Genomic DNA, 24,862 nt, shown 5'->3' with positions numbered 1-24,862 from the left:
TTAAGAAAAATTAGTATTTCTTACACCTTTAGGGAAACTCCAAGGATTATTAACAACCAGTACTAAAAGAATCTTTCAAGGAGACTAATGACAAAAAAAAAAAAAGAGAGAGAGAGAGAGAGAGAGAAAAGCAGAATAGGAACAAGAATTGTAGAGATCTAAAACTTCCCAATGCAATACCAGTAATCACATGTGATTAATTAAATTTATATGTAATCTATATAAAATCTAATACATTTTGAAATTCAGATTAAAAACACTCATAAAACTATGAATACAAAGGAATTTTTGACATGATGTTTCATTGACATGATAAAGAGCATTTATGAAAAACACAAAGCTAAAATCATAGTCAATGAAGACTGAAAACTTTCCCTCTGATAACGAAACAAGGATGCCCACTTCACCACTGTCATTCATCACTGTATTGGAAGTTCTAGCCAGAACAACTGGAAAGGGAGAAGTAAAACCATCTCTATATGCAGATGACATGATCCTATGTATAGAAAATACCAAAGAACCTACAAGAAATCTACCAGCGCTAACAAGCAAATTGAGTAAAGATGCACGGTACAAAATCAACAAAAATCAGTTGTGTTTCCACACACCAATAATAAACAACCTGAAAAGGAAATTAAGAAAGCAATTCCATTTATAATAGCATCTAAAAGAATAAAATGCCTAGGAATATATTTAAGCATGAAGGTGAAAGTTTTGTCCAATGAAAATTATAAAACATTGTTCAAAGAAATTAAGAAGTAAAAAATGGAAAGACATCTTGTGCTCATAAATAGGAAGACTTCATACTGTTAAGATGTCACTATTACCCAAAGTGAACTAAAAATTCAACACAATCTCTACCAAAATTCCAATAGCCTTTTTGGCAGAAATGTAAAAGTCCATTCTCAAATCTATATGGCATTACAAAAGACCTTGAAAAGAAAAGGAAAAATACTCCTAAAAAAAAACAAAAAACAAAAAAAACAAAAACAAAAAACACTTGATAATGAGAACAAAGTTGAAGGACTCACACTTCCTGAATTCAAAAACTTACAGGAATCAAAGTTGCCCGAATCAAAACAGTGTGGGACTGCTGTAAGGATAGATATGCAGACCAATGGAATAGAATTACCTTTGACAGAAGTGCCAGCCCCATTCAGTGGGGAAAAGACAGTCTCTCCAACAATTGGTGCTGAGACAACTAGATTTCCACATGCAAAAGAATAAAGTTGGACTACTAATCTGATATCATATACAAAAATTAACTCAAAATGGATCAAAGATCTAAGAGATAAACCCTTACAATTCTTAGTAGAAAACACAGTAAATCTTCATGACCGCAAATTTGATAATATATTCTTAGATATGACAAGAGCAACAAAAGAAAAAAACCGATACATTGGAACTTCATTAAATTCAAAACCTTTTCAAAGGATATTATCAAGAAAGTGAACAGCCCACAGAATGGGAGATAATATTTGCAAATCATGTATCTAATGAAGGTTTAATATCCATAATATATAAAGAACTAAAAACTCAACAACAAAAAGACAATCTAATTAAAAGATGGATAATCAACTTGAACAGATATTCCTCCACTGAAGATATACAAATAGCCAATATACACAGGAAAAGATGCTTAACAATATTGGTCATTAGGGAAATACAAATTAAAACTACAAAGAGATACCACTTCATACTTACAAGGATGAATTAAACAAAAAAAAAAAAAGAAGATAATTTAAAGAAAAAATCAGAACAAGTGTTGGTGAAGATGTGGAAATTATGCATACATCATTGGTGGGCAAAAACGTTGTAACTGCTGTGGCTGTAGTTTGGTGGCTCCTCAAAAAGCTAAACAAAGAATTACCACATGACTCAACAATTCCACTCCTAGACATACACCACAAAGAACAGAAAGCAGAGACTCAAACAAATAGCTGTATGCCAATATTCATTGTAGCACTAATCACAATTGCCAAAGGTGAAAATAACCCAAATGTCAATGAACAGATGAGTGCATAAACAAAATGTGGCATACACATGCAATGGAATAGTATTCAGCCATAAAAAAGGAATGAAGTTCTGGAAACAAGGATGAACTTGGATGAACCTTGAAAACATTATGGTTAAGGAAAATAATCAAGAAACAAAAGAACAAATATTATGGGATTCCACTTACAAGAAATGTCTAGAATAAGCAAATTCAGAAAGTAGAAGAAAGGAAATCAGAGGCTATAGGAAAGAAGAATGGAGAGGTACTGTTCAATGGGCACAGAGTTTTGGTTTGGGGTGATAAAAATGTTTTGGAAATACAGTAGTGGTGATGGTTGCACAATTTTGTTAATGTAATTAGTGCCCATGAACTGTATATTTTAAAAAGGTTAAAATGGGAAGTTCTGTTGGGCATATTTTACCACAATAAGAGAAAGTTAAAATGGCAAATTTTATGTTAATACATTTCACCACAGAAATATTTTTAATCAGCTCCCAAGTTTCACTAGCCATATTTTAAGTGCTCAGTAGCCACATGTGGCTGTGGCTACCAACCACCACAGTGCATAGCACAAATAGAGAACATTTGCAACACCACAGAAAATTCTATTAGATAGCACTTATCTAGAAGCTAAAACCACAAGTATCTCTAAATACAAGATAGTTAATAAATGAGAAAAATAGGGAGAAGAAGGCACTCAAATAAAGAGCATGCTCTAGAGGTTGCCGCAGCATTCAGTTGCATTTAAAAATCACAAATAAGCAGTAGCTGCATGCTTTTCTGGGCAAAGAAAGACTGTGCGGAGCCAGTACATTCTCCAAAGGTTTTAAGAAGAGTTCTAAAAGAAAGAAGAAGAAGAAGAAGAAGAAAGAAGAAGAAGGAGGAGGAGAAGGAGGAGAAGGAGGAGAAGGAGAAGGAGAAGGAGAAGAAGAAGAAGAAGAAGAAGAAGAAGAAGAAGAAGAAGAAGAAGAGTTCTAGAAATAAGAGGAATAGGCAACAAATAAAATAATGCTAAGAAACTGTGACCTCAGTCATAAATAACAGTTCTGGATCTATCGTCTCTGGGTCTTGGTTTCCTCTCATCTATAAAAAACAGGGAGTTCAATTAGAGGTTTTCTAATATCCTTCTCAACCTCTTAGGTAAGTAAGTCTCAATTCTAAACTTTCTGATCTCCTTGGCATGGAAAGGAAAGAGAAGAAAGAGAGGAAAGAAAGAGAGGAAAGAAAGAAGAAAGAAAGAAAGAAAGAAAGAAAGAAAGAAAGAAAGAAAGAAAGAAAGAAAGAAAGAAAGAAAGAAAAGATAAGATTGCCTAATGAAATGTTTTTTTTTAGGATCAGCCTAAAAAGTTAAAAGTAAGACTCAACTGAGTTAAACTCTAGTTGTGCTTAACACCTATTATACACTAGAATCAACTGGGTACTTAAAAAATATGCCAAAGCCTGTGCTTTCACCCTACATAAAGTGTGGGGTGGAGTCTCTGGGGTGGTGCCCCAGAGTATTTTGCTCCCCTAAGTATTTTGATGAAAAATGAGAGTTAAGAACCACTATGGTAGACTATAAGCAATTGCACACTTCAGGCAAGAAAAAAATAATAGACAACACTTTCCTCTTTCCTTGTCAGGCCACTAAAGCTACATCTACACAGATGGCAACTGACAAGATGGGGGTTATGTATATTAAAAATACAAATCTTCTGAATTTGATTTTTATGATCCAGGAGAATATCTGTCTCAAAAAAGAGCCAAGTAGAAAAGAAATGGTGCTTTACTAAAGTAAGAATTTTGTGGGTTTTTTTTTTATAAAGATTTTATTTATTCATGAGAGACACAGAGAAAGAGGCAGAGAGAGAGGCAGAGGGAGAAGTAGGCTCCAGGCAGGGAGCCTGATGTGGGACCTGATCCCAGGACTCTAGGATCACGACCTGAGCCAAAGGAAGATGCTCAACCTCTGAGCCACCCAGATGCCCCTAAATAAGAATTTTGAAATGAATTTTCATGTATTAAAAAAAAAAAAGCCCATTGTAAAAAGTCTAAATGCTAGGTTTTCTACCTAAAGTTCACAAAAGGAAAAAAAGGAAGACTTCTTACAGGTTTAAAGTTAGCTTTATTTTATTTTATTATTTTATTTTATTTTATTTTATTATTTCTCAAGAGAGTATGTGCATGTGCAAGAGTAAGGGAGGGCAGAGGGAGAGGAAGAAGGAGAGGGGGGAGAGAGGGAGAGGAAAAGAGAGAGGGAGGAAGGGAGGGAGGGAGAGGGAGAGAGAGGGAGAAGGGGAGGGAGAGGGAGAGGAAGAGGGAGAAGGGGAAGGAGAGGGAGAAGGGGAGGGAGAGGGAGAGAGAGAGAGAGAGAAAGAAAGAGAATCTTAAGCAGGTTCCATGCCCAGCAGAGAGCCCAATGTAGGGCTCAATATCACAACCCTGAGATCATGACCTGAGCCGAAATCAAGACTCAGATGCTTCACCGACTAAGCCACCCAGGTGTTCCTGAAAGTTAGCAATCTAAGAGTCAAACCATCAGGGAGTAGACAGCCATCTGTGAGATAAAACCATAATGATTCACAGGTAGACAAAAGAGTGGGAAGGTAAAGGGAATAACTGTTTCCCAAAAGTCACTAATGAAGATCATGTCTAACATTTCCTGGCAGGCTCTAAGTACTTTCCAGATACTATCTCACTGAATTCTCACAGTCACTTTGTGAGATATTTACCATTAGCATTTTATGTTTAAGGAAACCAGGAGATAGAAGTTAGAAAACGTACTCAAAGTCACACAGCTGGGAGTAAAAGAGGTAGGACCTATAAACCCAGGTAGTCTGATTCCAGAGTATTTGCTCTCCACGAGTATACCCTGCTGTCTGTCTGTCTCTCTCTCTCCACCACTCTGGTTATCTCTGTAGGCATGAGTGTCTGCTGCTGACCGAAGACAGATAAAGATAGGAGACGAAAGGAAGAGGGTAATAGAGAAATGCATCACAGTAGTGTGCTTGGGAAGACAGGCTAGAGGATGAGACTCTGAGACATGTAACTGAGGAAAAGGGGAAATAACACATTTTCCCTCATTTTCTTAGCCTCAACTGTAATGTATATACCACATTTCTAAGACGCAGACATAAGGTGAATGAAACAAAGGACAAAGGAAAAACACTAGTTTTTTAAGAATCTGGGAATGAAGAGCAGTAAATATAGGGAGACAGAACTCTGTACCAATGCAGAAATTTTCAGAGGGAAAGAAACAGCTTTGCCTCAGGGGCAGAAGTTTTTCAGTTCAGTAGGAAAGTACTTTTTCTCTAGCAGAAGATAGTTAGAACATGTGGATAGACAACATGAACATCACAGTCACCATGGAAGTATACCCCAAACTGTTAGCAGTAAACTAATTATAAACTCAATGAGAGTTTGCCTAGGTGAAGGGCTGAAACAGCTTTTAGGGCTCTAAGCATGATAGAACACGTTCACAGGATAACTGCAGCATCTCTAAAGCTCAACCAAACCCACTATAGGCTAGTCAGATGAATTTTACAAAAATCTTCAAACCTAATTCTAGACACATAAGTCAACATTCTTTCCCACCTGAATGTTTTCCCCAAGTGCAAGTAATGGGACTTCCAACAAAAACCACATTTTGCTGATATTATTTCTAAACCATGAAATGGGCATGCAGCGGATAGGAAAGGACCTAAAATAAAAGGGCTGTGATAAGTCGTAAACTAGATAACAAATCTGGAAGTAAATTAAGGTTTGGCTACATTCTAGGATAAAAACAAAATTGTGCTGGAAAAAAAAAAAAGGCACACATCAGGATGACCTTATCACTTCTTGTTTTTATTACTTGTTAAACAACAAATATAAAGACAGTCAGCAGGTACATCATTATAGGGACCAAATATAATCTTTTAAACATGCAAACCAAACATGTAAGCTAAAGATACCCCTGGTTTATAAATGGGTACCTTGTGCTCATTAAGCGTTGTACAAGCAGACTAAACCAGTCATTGAGATCTGGAGCTTCTCAGGAATATGCTCAGGTTGCAGAACTGCTGTGGGAAGATTAATATAATAAGGGACTCAGTGCAAAAGGATGACATGTGAAAGATGTAAAGAGTTCTCTAGCTTATGAAGAATTTTTCCAATTCACATAAGGAAATTGAAGCCTCTCTCTCGACAAGGCAAGATACTCAGCCAGAGGGTAGATCTCGTAACACATATCTGAACCATATAAGCAAGTAATTGAGAGCCTTTCCTAGAGACAGATAAAAGTAATATACTTCCATGGACACTGGAATACAGATAAGAAACAAGAATCCAAAACTTTTTAAAGGATACGGTCTGTACCAGGAAACAACGTTCTTCCAGTCAACAGTTCGGCCATTATGCATCCCACTGACCAAATATCAACTGGTAAAATTAAACAGAAAAGGCATACAATGTCACTACTAACATACTTGACCTGAAAGAAGCTATAACTAACTAGAGGTGAAAAATTATAATATATAATATATTTGAGGTGCAACAATTATACTCTTCTTTATAGAAGTAAGCTTATTAATAAGACCTGTACCCCACTAAAGGGCTCCATAGGTGGGATGTCAAAACATAGCTAAGGCAAGAGAAACAAGCTGTTTATAAAGGGGCAGAGATCCTTATTGGTAGAAATGGTAGATTCTCCCAAGTATTGTTGAGAGGTTGAAATTATGAACCCATTGTCTTCAGATAGAAGTACTCACAGAATATGTTGGAAATCTAAATAAATAAAAATCCAACTGCTAAATCACAAAGTTTGAAAGCTGGGTATAAAAACACTACCTTCTCTATCTGAGCAAGTGAAATATTTCCTGTCAATTTTAAAAGGATCACTGAGGGGGGAAAAAAAGATGTTTCCTCACATTCCCACCATCTCCACTTCTAAGAATCCCAAATACACCCAATATGGTGACTAATAAGGTGCTCAAAACCAATAAAAGCAATACCTGTCTGGTTGTAATGCATCCAGTTCAGCATGATCTCAGGAGCCCTGTACCACCTGGTGGCCACATAGCCTGTCATTTCATCATCTGTATGTCGGGCCAGTCCAAAGTCCAAGATCTAAGGAGAGAAGAAAAATCAGGCACTGGAATAGTCAAGCTCCTAAGACTTATAAAGCAGGAGGGGAAAAAACTCAGTGCCTTAGAAAAAGGCAAAACAATATAGCACTTTCATAAACATACTTTCTAGTCCATGCTAAGAACGCATGATAAACACAGCAGGAACTTTAAGAGTGAAATTACAAAAAGCACAACAAAAAATGCTATTCCTAGGCATTTACCCAAGAGCAATGGAAACATACATCCACACCAAGGCTTGCATGTGAATATTCATAGCAGCTATACATAGCCCCAAACCAGAATGGAAGCAAATGTCTATCAACATGTAGCTGGATAAACAAATTGTGGCATATTCGTAAAATGAATACTACTCAGCAATAAAAAGAAATGAACTACTGATATAACACAGAGCTTAAAATATTATATTAAGCAAAAGTTAGACACACACATACAGAAATACTGTATGATTCCATTAATACGAAATTCCAGAAAAAATAAATCTATTCTATAGAGTCAGTAAGCAGATCAATGGTTGTCTGAAGCGAGGATTAGGGGTAGAGGGGTGGGGACTGGCTAGGAAGGACCACAAGCCAACTTTCTGAAGTGATAAAGTGTTCTTTATTTTTACTGTGTTTGTGCTTAAATGGATATAAAAATTTTGTCAAGAGTATACTTGAAATGAAACATTTTACTGTATTTAATTAAGTTTAAAAGACTGAGTAAAAAAATAAATAAATAAAATAAAAAAAAAAGACTGAGTAAAAAGGAGAAAAAGAATACTAGAACTGCTTACTCTCTATAAACTACTTATCTCCTATTTGAATTATTTTCTCTAAGGAAACTAATTTAGTAATTATCTCTTCAGGATTGCTTATTTGATATTCAGACTATAATTTTCCTTTATTATAACTAATAAATTAAATATCTATTTTAACTTTATTTAAAAATGGAAACAAGACACCTGATGCCACCTTCAATATCCTTTAAACTAAAACTTACATAAGTCTGTGGTTCAAGTTTCAAAATCTGATATTCCTAAGAACATGAATTTTCAGATAAAAAGTCATGGTTTTACAAATCCATCTGTTCATTAGTCTGCCTGGTTAGTCAAACATATAATTACACGTTGAAACAAACAATTACCAGTGTCTCTTCATCTCACCTTCAGCTCACAGTCTTCATTCACAGCTAGATTGCTAGGTTTTAGGTCCTAGGAAGTAAGTACAGAGGGGACATGATCAATTTCATGATGCATGGTACGTTGTCTCCCCACAGGTAATGATGAAGATCCAAATATAAAGGTAAGATTTTATCCAGTTATCAGTGATCTCCATCTATAGTCACTATCTATCCTAATTAGCTTTAAATAACTAAAAACTATGTATCTTCTTTCTTTAATCAGTTTAAACTTAGAGCAAAGTTACAATCAATCAATAGTTCAACAGCTAAAGTAAGTGTAGATTAGGATCTTGGCTGAATTCCAGTCCTCTCCACTTTAGTATCCCTCCTCCTCCCCAAATAATTTAATCAAAATCACAATACATTACCCTGTGAATTATGTCAGCTGAATGTATATACTGTGAAAGAGAAAAAAGTCAATTAAATGAAAAAGTCATCTCCAACCTCTATGATCATATGACATAGTTGAAGTATATTTTTATGAACGAGTAAGAACTGTTAGTATTATATAGTGGGATTAAAAGTGAGAACAAGTAATTAACAGTAATCTGTACATTTATCATAACTATGATTTCTATACCATCAACTCTACTCATAGAGTTGAGCTATGAGTTACAGAGCTTTCAACTTGTTTTCTGATTGGTTTTGCGGAGTTCAATAAGGACTCAAAGCTGCTAAACGTCAAAGGTGTTTTAATTTTAAAACATTACTTATCTGCCCCTCCCACAAATAAATTAGGCTCCTTGAGGAGGTTTTTAAAGTTTCAACATGACACTAACCAGATATTAGATTATATCAAGAAATTATTACTACTCTTCAGATGTAAGAATGAAGAATCTTGAGCTCTTAGAAATACATACTGAAATATCTATGAGTGGAACAACATTACATCTAGACTTGCTTTAAAATAATCCAGGGCTTGGGGAACACAAAGGAAAGATTGGTCCTATGTTGGAAATTGTGGTCACTGTGTAAACGTAGGGGTTCATTACACTATGATTGTATTTGTGATTCTGTGAGTGTTCGAAATTTTCCATAAGAAAGGTTTTTTCTTTTTTTTCCTCTTCCTTTTCTTAAGCTTTGGAAAGAGGAAGAATATACCTTGAGACCTCGGAGAATTTGGTAGATAAGGAACTGAACATGGTCATCCGTAAGCTTCTGACATTTCACAATGTTGTTCAGATCTGCTCCCATAAGATGGGTCACCAGATACCTAGAAATTAATGGGAGAGTTACACGATAATCCAGGGTCCCTCTGAAAGCTCTTATCTTCATAAGGCTTCTAAAAGTTTTGTTTTTTTTTTTTTTTAAGATTTTATTTATTTACTCATGTGAGACAGAGAGAGAGAGAAATGCAGACACAGGCAGAGGGAGAAGCAGACTCCATGCAGGGAGCCCGATGTGGGGACTCGATCTCGGGTCTCCAGGATCACGCCCTGGGCTGAAGGCAGGCGCTAAACCGCTGAGCCACCCAGGCTGCCCTAAAAGATTTAAGAAAAGGCCATCCCTAAAAGGCAACCTACTAAATAGAAGATATTTGCAAACAACATATCTGATAAAGAGTTAGTATCCAAAATATATAAAGAACTGATACAACTCAATACCCAAAAAACAAATAATCCAATTAAGAAATGGGCAGAAGAGGGGATCCCTGGATGGCTCAGCAGTTTAGTGCCTGCCTTCAGCCCAGGGCATGGTCCTGGAGTCCCGGGATCAAGTCCCACATCAGGCTCCCTGCATAGAGCCTGCTTCTTCCTCTACCTGTGTCTCTATCTCTGTGTGTGTGTGTCTCTCATGAATAAATAAATAAAATCTTTTAAAAAAAAAAAGAAATGGGCAGAAGAGATGAACAGACATTTCTCCAAAGAAGACACAAAGATGGCCAACAGACACATGAAAAGATGCTTAATATCACTCATCATTAGGGAAATGCAAATCAAAACTACAATGAGGTATCACCTCACACCAGTCAGAATGGCTAAAATGAAAACAACCAGTGTAGGTGAGGATGTGGAGAAAAACAAACCCTCTTGCACTAATGGTGGGAATGCAAAATGGTGCAGCCACTGTGGAAAATGGTATGGAGGTTCCTCAAAAAATTGAAAATAGAACTACTCTACAACCCAGTAATCACACTATTGGGTATTTACCCCAAAATAAAAAAACACTAATTCAAAGGGATACATGTAGTACCCCTATGTTTTTTGTAGCCCTAGTTACAATAGCCAAACTGTGGAAGCAGCCTAAGTGTCCACTGATAAATAAATGGATGAAGATAAAGTATATATGTATATACAATGATATATTACTCAGCCATAAAAAGAATGCAATCTTGCCATTTGCAACAACATGGATGAAGCTAGAGAGTATAATGCTAAGCGAAATAAAGGCAAATATCATATGATCGCACTCATATGTACGACTTAAAAAAGAAAAAATTGAACAAAGGGGGAAAAAACAGAAAGAGAGAGACAAACCAAGAAACAGATTCTTAACTATGGAGAACAAGCCAAACTATACAAACCAGGTAGGAGGTCGGTGGAGTGATGGGTGAAATAGGTGATGGGGATTAAAGAGTACAGTTATCATGAAACACAAAAGAAAAAAAGAAAAGGCCACCCAGTAAGTACCACAGTGATAACTAAACACCTAATAACTACTCATGGGAGGCTCATTTGCAACACCCCTATTGTAATTTTACCACCTCCCATCTATTTTTCGAAAAATTTCTATACTCGTTCCTACTTGATGTATCTTTTCCTAAATTTTCTAAAGAAAAAAAAGTAAAGGGATCCCTGGGTGGCGCAGTGGTTTGGCGCCTGCCTTTGGCCCAGGGCGCGATCCTGGAGACCCGGGATCGAATCCCACATCGGGCTCCCGGTGCATGGAGCCTGCTTCTCCCTCTGCCTATGTCTCTGCCTCTCTCTCTCTCTCTCTCTGACTATCATAAATAAATAAAAAAAAATTAAAAAAAATACATCTAAAAAAAAAAAGAAAGAAAAAAAGTAAAGATGAAGATTAGAATGATGTATGTGTTCATATCAGTTCTTTAAAAAAATTCTGTTGCGTGAGAAATACACAGTGCAACTAAATGCACTGCCAAAATAAAGTATCTTGGATTTTCCAATCTATCATTATATTTTCACCTTATTACAAACCAAGTTGTAGAATCTAAAATAGGAGTGTCTTTAAATTTTCAAATTATAATCTCCTTTGTCAGGTTTCACTGGTAAAAGGATATTGTTCACTGACAATATTCCTGCATTTAGTATAAAGGAAGGAGGAACATAAGTAAGTAAGATGGGGCATTCCAGAACCTCTCCTCACAGGTGTGGTGAGATTAGGAATGATTATATTCAAGTCCAACAGGTTCACCATAGATATTCTAGATGCAATGCCTTACCCACTTCATTACTGTATTACACACAGTTATGGGAACATAAAAACCAGATCAGTACTAAAAAGGCTAAATTAAAAAAAGCAGGTTAGGTTTTATATATTGTATAAGAATCACTATTCATTCCTGATGCTGAATAATAATGTATACCAGTTGAGCTATAAAGAATGCTGATTTTATTTCATTTCTATTTTTATTTTTTATAAATTTGGAGGGAAAGAAACCAGGCCAGTAAATTTAAATCTACTATTAATGTATTGTATAAATAAATATGTGTATGACCTCTCTTCACACACTCTTACACACATACACATACACACTATTATTACTTTCTTTCCTTAAGGAGGAATTGGATTTTTTTGTTTCATAATTTCCCTGTTGGGATGATATCATCAATTCCCAATTTCACAAAGATCAACAGAACTTGGCCTACATGTAAAATTAAGATTTTTAGCATTTCATGTTTTTAAAGCCTGCACAATTATACTGCCTTAAGGAAAGGACAGACTCTAAACCTAACTTAAAGAATAAATTGGATTTTTTGAAATGTTTCATAAAGAGAATTCTCTTTTAAGAGATGTTCCAAGCTCAATATAACATAACCAAATGCAGTCAGTGCTTATTTTGCGCCAAGCACTCTGTTATGCCTGTGTCTCATGTACTCTTCCTGACAATTCTGTAACGTAAGTCCCATTAGTTTTCCCATTTCATTGATGAGGAAACAGAGGCAGAACAAGGATATGTAACCAGCTCAAGGTTAAAAGAGTGGTAAAGTCAGGGGTTGAATCAGAAAACTGTTTGCTCTCAGGACCATGCATGATCTTAATCACGGCACATATTGCCTCCAATTCTTCTAGTTGACTTCAAATTTAAGTCAAGAGAATGATCTTTTTAAAAAAGTTTCATAAGCGTCACAATAACCAGGGAAGCAGCATCTCCAGATAATTTCCATAATAATTCTCAATACTTACTATCAAAGTTAATCTTTAATGAAAGAAGAAAGTTGGCAAGAGCCTAACAATATTCCATCTTAATCACAGTCACTGAATTTTTTAATACCAACTGACACATATTCTAACAAATATGAGAATGTTGTCAATATTTTGAAATCAGGATTTCTCCCAGAAGATCTAGTGTAATGGTTGCTATATCCATAATATCAATTATCACAAACTGCAAGGCTCAGGTTGAGGAAGAGTGAATCCAATTTCTATTTTGTCAGTTTGTTTTGCAAATAATTACATTTTATGACTTTAAAAAATAATTTTAAAGAGAAAAAGTAGAGAAAGAAAACATTATTCTAGATGATTCCACATAGAATCTATCTTAATTTGTCATGAAATAAAACCAAAAAATCATAACTAATATGTCTGTGCTAGTTCACAAAGATGTTAAGCGGTATTACCAATGCAACCTTAGTAATTTCCAGTATAGCTATTGTGTTTAAATGGTTACCAGTGACTTAAGAAATCCTACACAAACAGAAGGCCACTGACTGCCCAATCTGAGAGAGAAAGAGCTTATGCTTTGAATTAGGATCTTCCACTACTGTCCCCATCAGAGACCACATCCATTTTATCACTAAAATTTCCAGACAGAAGGTGAAACTCAAAACATTATGTAAATATATAAGATTAATTAGCCTAAGTAGTAATAACTAACAAGCATTGATGCCAGACTACAATTAGGTAACTGAAAAGCATTATTTGTGGCAGAAGTGTCTTGCAGAAACTAACCTCATCACTGTGTATTGTTTCCATGAACCTCAAAGACCAATCTACAACAACCAATTGTCAAATTCCAATTCATGGTATAAAGGAAGGTTTCCAAAAATAAGTCTTCCAACAGTGGACAAAAGCAAGCATCATGCAAAGTTACTGAATGTTTATGGAAATGGTATAAACTTTTAAATAAACAAGAGAGTGAAAGGAAAATGTAGATGAGCACATTTTAAATAAGTCAATTCCAAAAGGAGCATTCATGGATAACTACATAATTTCTACAGCATTTGTCCTTGCACATTTAATTACATTTTAGTAAAGATACAACTACTATTGTCAGTGTTCCTAACACCTCAAATAAATTAATGGAGGTTTGGCTTGGGAACAGCTGGAATGCTATCTAGTTCCCCAATCTTTTTTTTCCTCCTTGTTTATTTTTAAGCTAGAAAGAAAAATCAAATGTTGAACAATTATGATGGACTTTTTGAATACCACAGATTTGGGACCCAAGCCTAGTCATGATTCTAAAATATCTAGTTTCTTCAACTCTAGTTGGACAAAGAAATATATTGAAAGTTTTCTTCCAGAAAAGGAACATTGGATAATATAAAAAAATAAAAAAAAAACATTTATTTGGGGGTAAGAGAGAGATTTTTCTCAAATAACAAGATGAGTTATAGCTACCCTATTTCAATAATTTATAATTTAGCCAGTCACAAAGAATGAGGACTATAATAACCATTTCTCTCTTTAAGTGAGAAGCTGGGACACAAGTGGTATGGAGTAGAAAAAATATGATAAATCTTAAAAATTCAAATGACGAGTTCCTTTTGGCTAGAGAGTGAGAAAGGAGATACTACACAAACTCCAATTGTGCAGTCTGTAAAGACAGTGATAAAGTGACTACTTCACAGATGAAGATAGACAATGTGCTCTTGGACCAATACAAGGGAACCTCCTGCATGTAAGAGGGAAAGGAAAGAACATATTTTTAGCATAATATGTAGTTGCATTTACACCTAAAGAAAGGCTCTCAAAATGAATATTTGAGCAGTTCACCATGGTAACTTTAACGAGTCTACATTTCAGCTTTGTGTCCTCAACACCCTCTATCTACAGCTAGCACGCACACAGCGTTGCCAGCCATGTCCACAAATTCCTGATGTCCCAGCTGAGTGCAAAACGCCCCCAGCTTGACAGTGATTAACCATATCCAGAAGCCTCTGGATGAGGTCTGAAAGGCAACAGGACTGATGCTGCTGATAAGAGGCCTCTTGTTGGACTGGAGACCAGGAGCCCAAATAATGTCCAGAAGAAAAAATCCACTGGTGTGTCAGCCAAGCAGGATGCTTGGCCATTCAGCTTCATCCTTCCTCCCCGCTGAATTGTTCTGAGGGCTTCCCACCACAGCTGCAGGCCACTAGACCAGACAGATGATGTAGGACAGAATGACCAGGCTAATGATGGCAAAGAATATCAGGATGAAAATATCCAGCATAATTGGGGTCCTTAGCTGAGGAGGTCTCTGGATTCTGGGCAAATGTGAGCTGTGAACACAGAGGCTGCAGCCAACGGAAACAAATGACTCCCTCTTTTCCCTGCCCTAGTTCTCTTATCTTTAAAAATATATTAAGTAGGGGCCCCTGAGTGGCACAGTCGGTTAAGTGTTGGACTCTTGGTTTCAGCTCAAGTCTTGATTTCAGAATCCTGAGGTGGAGCCCCATGTCAGGCTCTGCACTCATGAGAAAAGAAAAACTGCTTTAGATATTCTCTGCCCTTCTCCTTTTGCCCTCCATCTCAATTAATTAATTAATTATTAAAAATTAATTAAGTATGTAGGACTTCATTAGTCTAAAACTGAAAAGACAATTACATGGCCTAATACAAATCTCGTTTTTCACTTTTCTTGTGAAGACAGTCTCCTTTAAATTTAATCAAATGTAAGGAGCATAAATCATTTCTCAAAGTGATTCATAAGTAAAATCTACTGTACAAGCAAAAAAGGCACAATTCTACAATAAATGGTTTCAGTACTCTAGACAGAACTCCATCCTAGAGCTTCATTTATTAAGCACTTCTTGGACAACACCCAATTGTCAAGATTCTTTCCCTACCACGTTTCTTTTTAAAGCATTATACAGAAAAAAAACAATGTAGGAAAAAAAGTCTCTTCTATGTCTATAGATTGACATGTTTACTACTGTCACCCCTATTTGATCAAGCAATGATCAAAAGACAAAAACATTTCCATATTTAAACAAAGTATTTAAAATAATCACAGAGATTAACAGTTTGTAACCACAAGCCTCTGAAATGCATCCAATGATCCTTGGGACTTTGCTACAGTCTATTTGCAACACAACAGCAGAGTAATTCTTTAAAAATAAATAAAATTCTTTAAAGAAAATCAGATCGTGTCACTTCTCTCCTCAAAAAACTTCCCTTTTCATTTAGAATAAAGATAAAAATCCCTTCAATGGCCAATAAAGCCTTATTACACAATCCAGTACCCTGTCCCCAGTTATCTCTCTGATATCATCATCCACTTCTCTCCCCGCTCCATTCTCATTTAGCTCCATACTGGCCTCCATGCTCCAGGCACACAGACCCCCTGCTGCAATTCCAATTCAGCAGTCTTCCACCTCAGGACTTTTGCATTCCTCGTTTCTTCTACTTGGAATGCACTTCTGCCTAGAATGCTCTTCCCCCCAGATATCTGTGGGTCTAATTCTTCTATTCCTTCAAATGTCTACTCCAAAATTCACCTTCTCAATGAGGCCAATCCTTGGCCACCCATTTAAAACTGCATCTCACCCTCTGCTCTCACACTCCTAATTCCCCTTCCTTACTTTACCTTTTCTTTTTTTGTCCATAGCATTATTGCCTGCTAATATACTATCTAACTTTTTAAATGTTCAATGCTTATTGTTATCTATCTGTACAATGCTCAAGGGGACAAAATTCTTTGTCCTTTAAAGGAACTAGAATGGTGTCTGGTAGATAGTAACCACTCAATTACTACTGAATGTAATCGAATGACCCAGGACAATTCAAATAGAACTACTAGTAAGACAGAGCAAGAGAATTTTATTGAAATATACCAACGAGGGATCCCTCGGTGGCTCAGCGGTTTGGTGCCTGCCTTTGGTCCAGGGCGTGATGCTGGAGACCCGGGATGGAGTCCCACATCAGGCTCCTGCATGGGGCCTGCTTCTCCCTCTGCCTGTGTCTCTGCCTCTCTCTCTCGCTGTGTCTCTGTCTCTCTCTCTCGCTGTGTCTGTCATGATAAATAAATAAAATCTTAAAAAAAAAAAAAGAAATATACCAACGATCTCATCTGGTCAGCAGACCAGACAGTTCTAATGTAAGAAGTAAAGGCACCATTTAGCACCCAGGTAGACAGATTATTTCACAACAAACTATTCTCATTTGAAACAAAGATTACTGAGAGGTGGTGCCCTCTAAATTACCTGCATTAACCAAACTAGACTCAATCTTCTACCATATGGTCTACATTACAGGATAAAAACAAAAAAGCTAGTTGAAAGAGAATGCACTGAGTGTACTACAGAAAAATTAGGTCATCAACCAGTTATAAACAAGACAGCACAAGGTCATTTCTTCAATCACTCCACCAACAAATACTAACTGTTGAGCACTGGGGATGCCATGACGAAAAAGATGAAAGGAAGGCATATACAAATAGAAAATCATAATAGAGCATGATTAGAACTATTAAAGGAACATCAAGGTGCTAGAGAACATAGAGGAGAGGGCCCCAACCCAGACTTAGGAAGGAGTTAATGAGGGAAAGATGGCTTGAAATCACCTCATCAGACAAAAAAGAGGCATCTTACTGACATGTCAGACAAAAACTCAATGGTATTTTCTTAAAGGATTTGTAATTTATTCAGTTTTCAAGTGTAAGCCAGGGAAGGCATCTACAAGGAGCCTCACCTCCTTCATCTTTCTCCTAGACTACTTCTCTTCTATTACCTATCTTGGGCACTCAGCCTATTTTCAAAGAATGAAAGTATTTCTATAAGCCCAAACAACAAGACTGGGTATTTCTTTCACAGCTATGGAAGAAAGCATTATTTCCAAGTAGATAATGCTTATTTGCTAATTTAGTACACACTTTTTATCCAAATATAAAAGAAAAATCAATGATTATCTACTCCTTTAATATTCTCCATTCAATGCTAATCTTTTTTTTCTGTACACTTTACACGTTTTCTTCATTTCTTTGGGATAAATTTCAACTATGCCCCATCCATAGTTATCTGTTTCTTCAAATATAGTTATTACCTTCTACAGAGGCTTTCCTCCACTAAGTTTCTTTCGCATTCTGAATACCCTATGTGTTGCCTCAACATTACAAATTTGACTTGATCGTTAGTTGTTTTAGGCAAACAATTATGCTTTCTCTCATGAAAAACAGGTACCATACTGCAACTGGAATGCCTTTCGTTTTGACAGCTTACATAGAACCGATCACAGTATTTACTGAATAAGAAGTGTTAGCAGACTTTCAAATAATAATCGTAGCCCTGGATCAAGGAAAATGTGATCAGAAATAGATTTAGCCAAAGACACAGTAACAAACATAGGATGTTAAAATCTGCTAAGAACAGAGTGGAGTGAGGAGCAGACACTGACAGTGGAGGCAGATTGCAACTATGGTGGTGAAGGGGAAAGAGCTTGTGGTAAAGAGACCTTTGAGGAGAGTCCTGAAAGAAATGGAGCCAGTCAAATGGATATGGCAGGGAGTGTTCAGGCCCATGTTTGAAACCGGAGCAAAGGTCCTACTGAAAATGTAGATGTCTGTACTCAAGGAAGAACAAAGTGGCCAGAGTGGCTAGAATGTAGAGAACAAGTGGAAAGAACATAGATGAGATCAGAGAGTGCACAGAAACAAATCATGTAGGATCTTCTAGAACTGACCACCCTGTCTTTTGTTTGGTTATTTAAAATATTCTTTTCTCTCATTAGGAGTCTGACCTCTATTATTAGAGATCATGTTTACATCCCCCAGAGACTAGTCCTATGCCCAGTATAGGATGAGTATTCAAATATTGAATGAAGTCAGGTTAAATGTAAATCCAGAAACTCCCTTTACCTATTCGGTATGCTTAGCAACTTTTATACTGACAAAAAAAGGCTGCTTATTGGTTAGACGATCATTTTTATCAATTGTAACCCTAAACTAGGTGATAATCTGCCCACTGGTTTCCACTAAAACAATGGCTGCTGACCAACCATGTTGTAAGGTCTTCTGCTAGATCATAGAAGAATCTAAAACCACATTTTCGTTTCCTTCTTCAAGAACTAAGGAGAGATAAGCAACTCAGGTATGAGAAACCTGCAATATGAAATTGTTAAAAAAAAAAAAAAAAAGGAAAAAGGGGTAAATAGAGACTGCTTTCTGCTTACCATGAGAATTCAGTTTTCCTGAAATTTGAGGAAATAGCTCCAAGCCGAAAAACTCTTCACTACCTAAGCTTGATCAGAGAACCACTATAACTAAGAAAAGGCAATACTGTTCCACAAAGGTGCAGCTTACAATAGGGGTTAGGTTCTAATACTGGCCATTTAAAATTTTTGGACTTCTATTGGTAACTAAATATTTACAGCATGAGTGTGCATATGTATATGCCACTTCCTGTCAATACCATCAAGAAACCAATAGGAATGTCCCAATGATTTCCAATCATTTAAAAGGTCTAGATATATCTCTATAAAATTTTGCCATCTGTGCAACCACATCATATGGCAGTCAAGAACAACTTGATATACTCATCTTTTAATTCCACATTTTCCAAAGAGTATCACTGTTAGAGTCAGTAACTGCACATTGTTCTTAATGACCAAAACTCACTATCATTCTTCTCTCAAAAGTAAGAGTCTTACAAATGAAGTATGCACAATGCTTATTAACCAAGAGGTTAAAAATTCAGTAAAAATTTTAATTGTATGATAAAAGTGCTAACTGAAACCTAAAGGCACAAATACACATAACACATGATTAAAAGCTGACTGTTAGGGATCCCTGGGTGGCGCAGCAGTTTGGCGCCTGCCTTTGGCCCAGGGCGCGATCCTGGAGACCCAGGATCGAATCCCACATCAGGCTCCCGGTGCATGGAGCCTGCTTCTCCCTCTGCCTATGTCTCTGCCTCTCTCCCTCTTTCTGTGACTATCATAAATAAATAAAAATTAAAAAAAAAACTGACTGTTAATATGAAAAGTAACTAGAGATTTTATTAATTAGTACGAAAAATTCATGTTCAAAATTATAGCCGGCTCTAGACCTGCTAACCTGTAGAACCACTCTAGCCTTCAGCATGTTGGATTTGGCCAGAATACTGGGGTTTTTGTTTGGTTGGTTGTTTTGTTTTAATGTGAATTTGATTGCTTTAAGGAAGTACGAGTATTCTGTTTTACCACAGATCCTCCCACTCCCAGTTGTAGAATACTGAGCCTCATTTATGTTATTTATCTGGCCCAAAAGTTATTTAAATTACCAAACCTTACAACTGTAAGTGAAGATGTTTGGTCTCTTATGCAAAGTCTGAAATGACTTTGGAAAACACTGAAATAACCACAGTCCTGGACAAGTACTATTTTTTTTTTCAGTAATACAAACATCATAGAAAAACAAACAATGAAACATTTTCCAAAGGCAAACTTAGGTTCATCATTTTATCTTCAGAGGTTCTTCAGTATTAAAATCACTTCAGAAATCTACCACCCCAATTTTCATCATTTGCCTATGAGGCTTGATTAGAGAACCACTGGAGTCCAGAGAGGCAAAGTGGCTTGCCCAAGGTCTTACACCCAATTGGTAACTCAGTTACAAAAGCGTTTTGAATTTACTTCCTTCCCCAGTAAGATTTTGATTTCATTAAGGGGAAAGAGTGGTGTTTCCCATTATCTGGAGGCTTTTTCTAACACTTTGCTCAGCAAACATTCAACAAGTGGTACTGAGATTTGCTCCCAAGAGATGAACTCAGTTCTTGTTTTGTGAATAATCAGAACCCAACTTACACAATGTTCTATATAACTATATCAATAAAGTTGGAAATAGGGATCCCTGGGTGGCAGCGGTTTGGCGCCTGCCTTTCGCCCAGGGCGCGATCCTGGAGACCCGGGATCGAATCCCACATCGGGCTCCCGGTGCATGGAGCCTGCTTCTCCCTCTGCCTATGTCTCTGCCTCTCTCTCTCTCTCTCTCTGTGTGACTATCATAAATAAAATAAAATTTAAAAAAATAAATAAATAAAATAAAGTTGGAAATAAATAAACAAATGGCCAAAACCCAGGTACAGTTAAGTAGAAAGAACAGATTCCTACTCCGCAGCGACAATATCTGCTGAGTGGATGAAGAAATAAATGCGACTTTAGTTCAGTGAGTATGCTTGTAGTCAGTGGGCCTTCAAATGGATAAAGGACCCAAAGGCACAACAATGGATAAAACTTCACCTTTCAAATAGACACTAGCCTTAAATAAGATCTTTTCACATGGAAAAAAAAAAAACACAGGTTCATAATCCAGTTCCAGAATGCCTGATTAAACTAAAATACAGCATTTTCCCAGGTTGGCAGTTCACCAACTCCTTTGTTAAATAAATCCATCCTCATGAGACCCAAAATTTTAGAGTATAGCTCAGACTTGATTTAAATGTTTTCCAGAGGTATTCACGAATACATTACTTCAGCTTCAGCTTTTCTTCCACATCTAGGGAAAATACCAAAACCCATCATTCTTAGGGCAGTGAAAATACACTGTACAATATTAAATGTTAACATGTCATTACATGTTTGTCCAAATCCATAGAATTACAGCACTAAGGTGAGCCACATGACATATCATGAAAGAAAGAAAGAAAAAGAAAGAAGGAAAGAAGAAGGAAGGAAGGAAGGAAGGAAGGAAGGAAGGAAGGAAGGAAGGAAAGAAGAAAGAAAGAAAGAAAGAAAGAAAGAAAGAAAGAAAGAAAGAAAAGAAAAGAACAAACAAACCATTCTGAGGAGTGATGTTGACAAGGGGGGAGTCTATGCATGTGGGGGGCAGGGGCGTATACAGGAAATCTGCATTCCCTCTAAATTCTGTTGTAAAGCTAAAGATGCTCTAAAAAAATAATTTTCTTTTTTTTAAAGATTTTATTTATTCATGAGAGACACAGAATGAGAGAGAGAGGCAGACACATTCATGAGAGAGAGAGAGGCAGAGACACAGGCAGAGAGAGAAGCAGGGTCCATGCAGGGAGCCCGATGAGGGACTCAATCCTGAGACTCCAGGATCACGCCCTGAGCCAAAGGCAGATGCTCAACCCAGGGAGGCTGCTTCTCCCTCTGCCTGTGTCTCTGCCTCTCTCTCTGTCTCTCATGAAGAAATAAATAAAATCAAAAGAAAAGAAAAGAAAAGAAAAGAAAAGAAAAGAAAAGAAAAGAAGCAGTCATGATCTGCAATTCTGTTTTGTTTTTCACAACAGTAACCCTTTCCAGGTAGGAATTCCAAAATATCAACCCAGGCGTCCCTAAAAATTAATTTTAAAGGAAAAAAAAACATTATTCTGCAATATTCTTTTCCAAATATAGCCTGCAGCAGGGCTCAACAATTTGCAACCATGTGCCCTGGCTGGGTAGCATCTGATAATCTTTGGAAGCCTCTATATTTCAGGGCCGAGCAGAGCTCTATGTTCTTGGTTATTACCTATTTTTCCCTTTACTTGTTTCTTAAATTTTCATTAGCAGGATCAAGGTTAATGTGGATAGAAATTCTCATACTTGGGCCAGATTCTTCACTTTCATCTTCTACTCTCAGCCATATTATCTTCCAACTAAGTTCACAAGACGAGGAAAAAAATTTGCTACCTTTCCTGCTTCTTTTTACATTTCACATTCTACACTTCTTTTCATCTTTTTTCTTTCACCTTTTCATTAGACGAAACACACAAGCTCAAACATATCCAGCTTGTTCTCTGTGAAAAGAGCAAATGATGCTTGCACTCAGCCTGGGACAAATAAAGGTAGGAGAACTGGACACAGGATAAGGGTAGGGAGAAGCCAGTTAAGTTCAGGACTGGGGACAACAGTGGGGAGGGGGTAGAGGTTAAGAAAGAAGCAGCTATGGGATGCCTGGGTCAGTGGTTGAGCATCTGCCTTTAGCTCAGGGCATGATTCTGGAATCCCAGGATTAAGTCCCACAACCAGCTCCCCGAAGGGAGGCTGCTTCTCCCTCTGCCTGTGTCTCTGCCTCTCTCTCTGTGTCTCTCATGAATAAATAAATAAAATCTTTAAAAAATAAAAGAAAAAGAAAGAAAGAAGCAGTCATGATCTGCAACTCTGTTTTGGTTTCACAACAGTAACCCTTTCCAGGTAGGAATTCCAAAATGTCAATGTACAACTCTGAATTTAAGCTATTCCTTCTCTGTTATGGTATAGTATATCTGATGGGAGGGAGGTCTGCTAATTCAGATACTGGGAAAGCTACAGTGATGGCTCCTACATGCATGAGAGCATCTGCTGGAATCTATCTTGTACTCACACATCTCACACATGTGCAACCTGGGCATGAGATGGCATTAATGCCTGTTGGAGCAAAACCCTTGCCAGTGGGGTCAGGGTCAAGGGATAAATGCTCCCTATCTGAGGTGCATTCACACTGTTTCCTACAAGATCCTGGTAGTTTTCAGCACAGTCACCCACAATGGTTACCTACTAAATAAACATCCTCATAGCTGCTTTCTCTCCTGTTTCATTTTCCCAAACCTCCACTACTGGTTCCTAAGACCCTCAGTTAGCACTGGGAGAACTAGCACTATGTAAGTAGCTTTCTTAATACATGAGACCTGCCCTTTGTCTCAAAACAGAAATCTATTACTTCAAGGAAGAGCATGCAGGTCTAGTACCATTTCCACACATAACTAGGACAAAAGAGAGAGATGAATTTATATGGAACCAGGGCGTGGCTATATTTCTTGATGTGAATATAATGATGTGAAGTGTGAAGGGGTCTCTTTAAAAATGGGGACAGGCAACTTGAGGACAAAAATCATAATCAACACTCCCTACGCTCCTTTCCATGGAACTCCTGCAAGGATTCACCGCTGAATCTTCACAATGTGCCTGAAATGATGAAAATACTAATACATAGTTGAGCCTTGAACAATGCAGGGGTTTGGGCGGCCACCCTTCCCATGTGGATTTACACCACACATAATATACATCTCTGTATCCATCCCCAGTCCCTAGGAGAGTTGGATGGTAGGAATAAAGAATTTTTTCAAGTCTGTATACTGCAAAATAGTGCAGGAATAAAAGTGGGCTGCTAATCTTCATTATCCAGCTGAGGAAGGCAAATACAAAAGATTCACTCACACATCATTGAATTCCTCCAGAGACCTTGCAGGTGTAAAAACATCCAAGAGACCAATCACCTGTGAGAAAATAGAAAAATCAAACAGTAAATAAATACAGAACTGTAGTACCCATCAGGTCTTAGCCGTTTTAATAGGAAATAATTTCAAATTCTACAATCTCAGTTCAATGACATCACAGCATCATACACTTAACTATAACTTATTCTTTTATCCAAATTATGCTTTTGATTTTTACTTGTTAACATCAATTCCCATAATAACGTATTTTACTTTTAAAGATATCATCTCTTTAGAATTTGCTCACATATAGCCATTTATCAGGAAGCAGGAAGATTTAGGGCTCTTGACTTACATAATGCACCAACAGTCTAATGATTAACAAGCAGAAAAAAGTCACACTTCTACAGCTACTACTATAGTATCATTTTTCTTTCTTAAATAATATTATTATTCCATGAAAAATTTTCCATATGCAGTCTTCAAGATTGTTATTTTTTTGGTCCCAAAACATTCTCTTAGTTTATTCTTGGTGTTATTCTTATAATATCCTTTCTTTTTAAAGATTTTATTTATTTATTCATAAGAGTCACAGAAAGAGAAGCAGAGACATAGGCTGAGGGAGAAGCAGGCTCCTTGTGAGGAGCCTGATGTGGAACTTGATCCAGGACCCTGGGATCATGACCTGAGCCAAAGGCAGAAGCTCAACCACTGAACCACAAGGCATCCCTTCATGTAATATTCTTAATATTCAGACACTTTTCTTAATCATCATCAGGTATTTAGATCAGACTATTTAAAAATGAAAAGATAAAGGCTATGCTTATACAAGGAGAAAGTAAAAACTATTTAATACTCGGTTATCCATGATCTTTGAGCAGTTTTTCTGATCATGGATATATACTGGATAATCCATATATACACTACCATTTCTCAACCACTGCCAGTAACTCCTAAAACCAGACTTAAAATATCTGGAAATGATGGGGTGCCTGGTGGCTCTGGATTTCAGCTCAACTCATGATCTCGAGGTGGTGGGATCAAGCCCCGCATCTGGCTCTGTGCTCAGCATGGAGTCGGCTTCAGATTCACTCTCCCTCTCATTCACT

The 24,862-nt window shown here is 37.0% G+C and overlaps 1 protein-coding gene across 3 annotated transcripts in view; it reads right to left on the bottom strand.

Annotated features, from left to right (window-relative positions):
- Positions 1 to 24,862, bottom strand: part of MAPK14 (mitogen-activated protein kinase 14) — an 81,584-nt gene that overhangs the window by 19,515 nt on the left and 37,207 nt on the right. For all 3 annotated transcript variants that reach the window (XM_055330559.1, XM_055330558.1, XM_055330557.1), the window contains exons 3-8: positions 23,755 to 23,813; positions 9,361 to 9,472; positions 8,628 to 8,657; positions 8,243 to 8,290; positions 6,967 to 7,081; positions 6,323 to 6,394 (exon numbers count right to left, since the gene is read on the bottom strand). In XM_055330559.1, the coding sequence (XP_055186534.1) occupies positions 6,323 to 6,394; positions 6,967 to 7,081; positions 8,243 to 8,290; positions 8,628 to 8,657; positions 9,361 to 9,472; positions 23,755 to 23,813 (436 nt within the window). The remainder of the gene's footprint in view (positions 1 to 6,322; positions 6,395 to 6,966; positions 7,082 to 8,242; positions 8,291 to 8,627; positions 8,658 to 9,360; positions 9,473 to 23,754; positions 23,814 to 24,862) is intronic.

Source organism: Nyctereutes procyonoides, unplaced genomic scaffold (genome assembly GCF_905146905.1).
Source record: "Nyctereutes procyonoides isolate TBG_1078 unplaced genomic scaffold, NYPRO_anot_genome, whole genome shotgun sequence".
In the NCBI taxonomy this organism is placed as follows: domain Eukaryota; kingdom Metazoa; phylum Chordata; class Mammalia; order Carnivora; family Canidae; genus Nyctereutes; species Nyctereutes procyonoides.
This window is presented reverse-complemented; position numbering and strand designations above follow the sequence as displayed.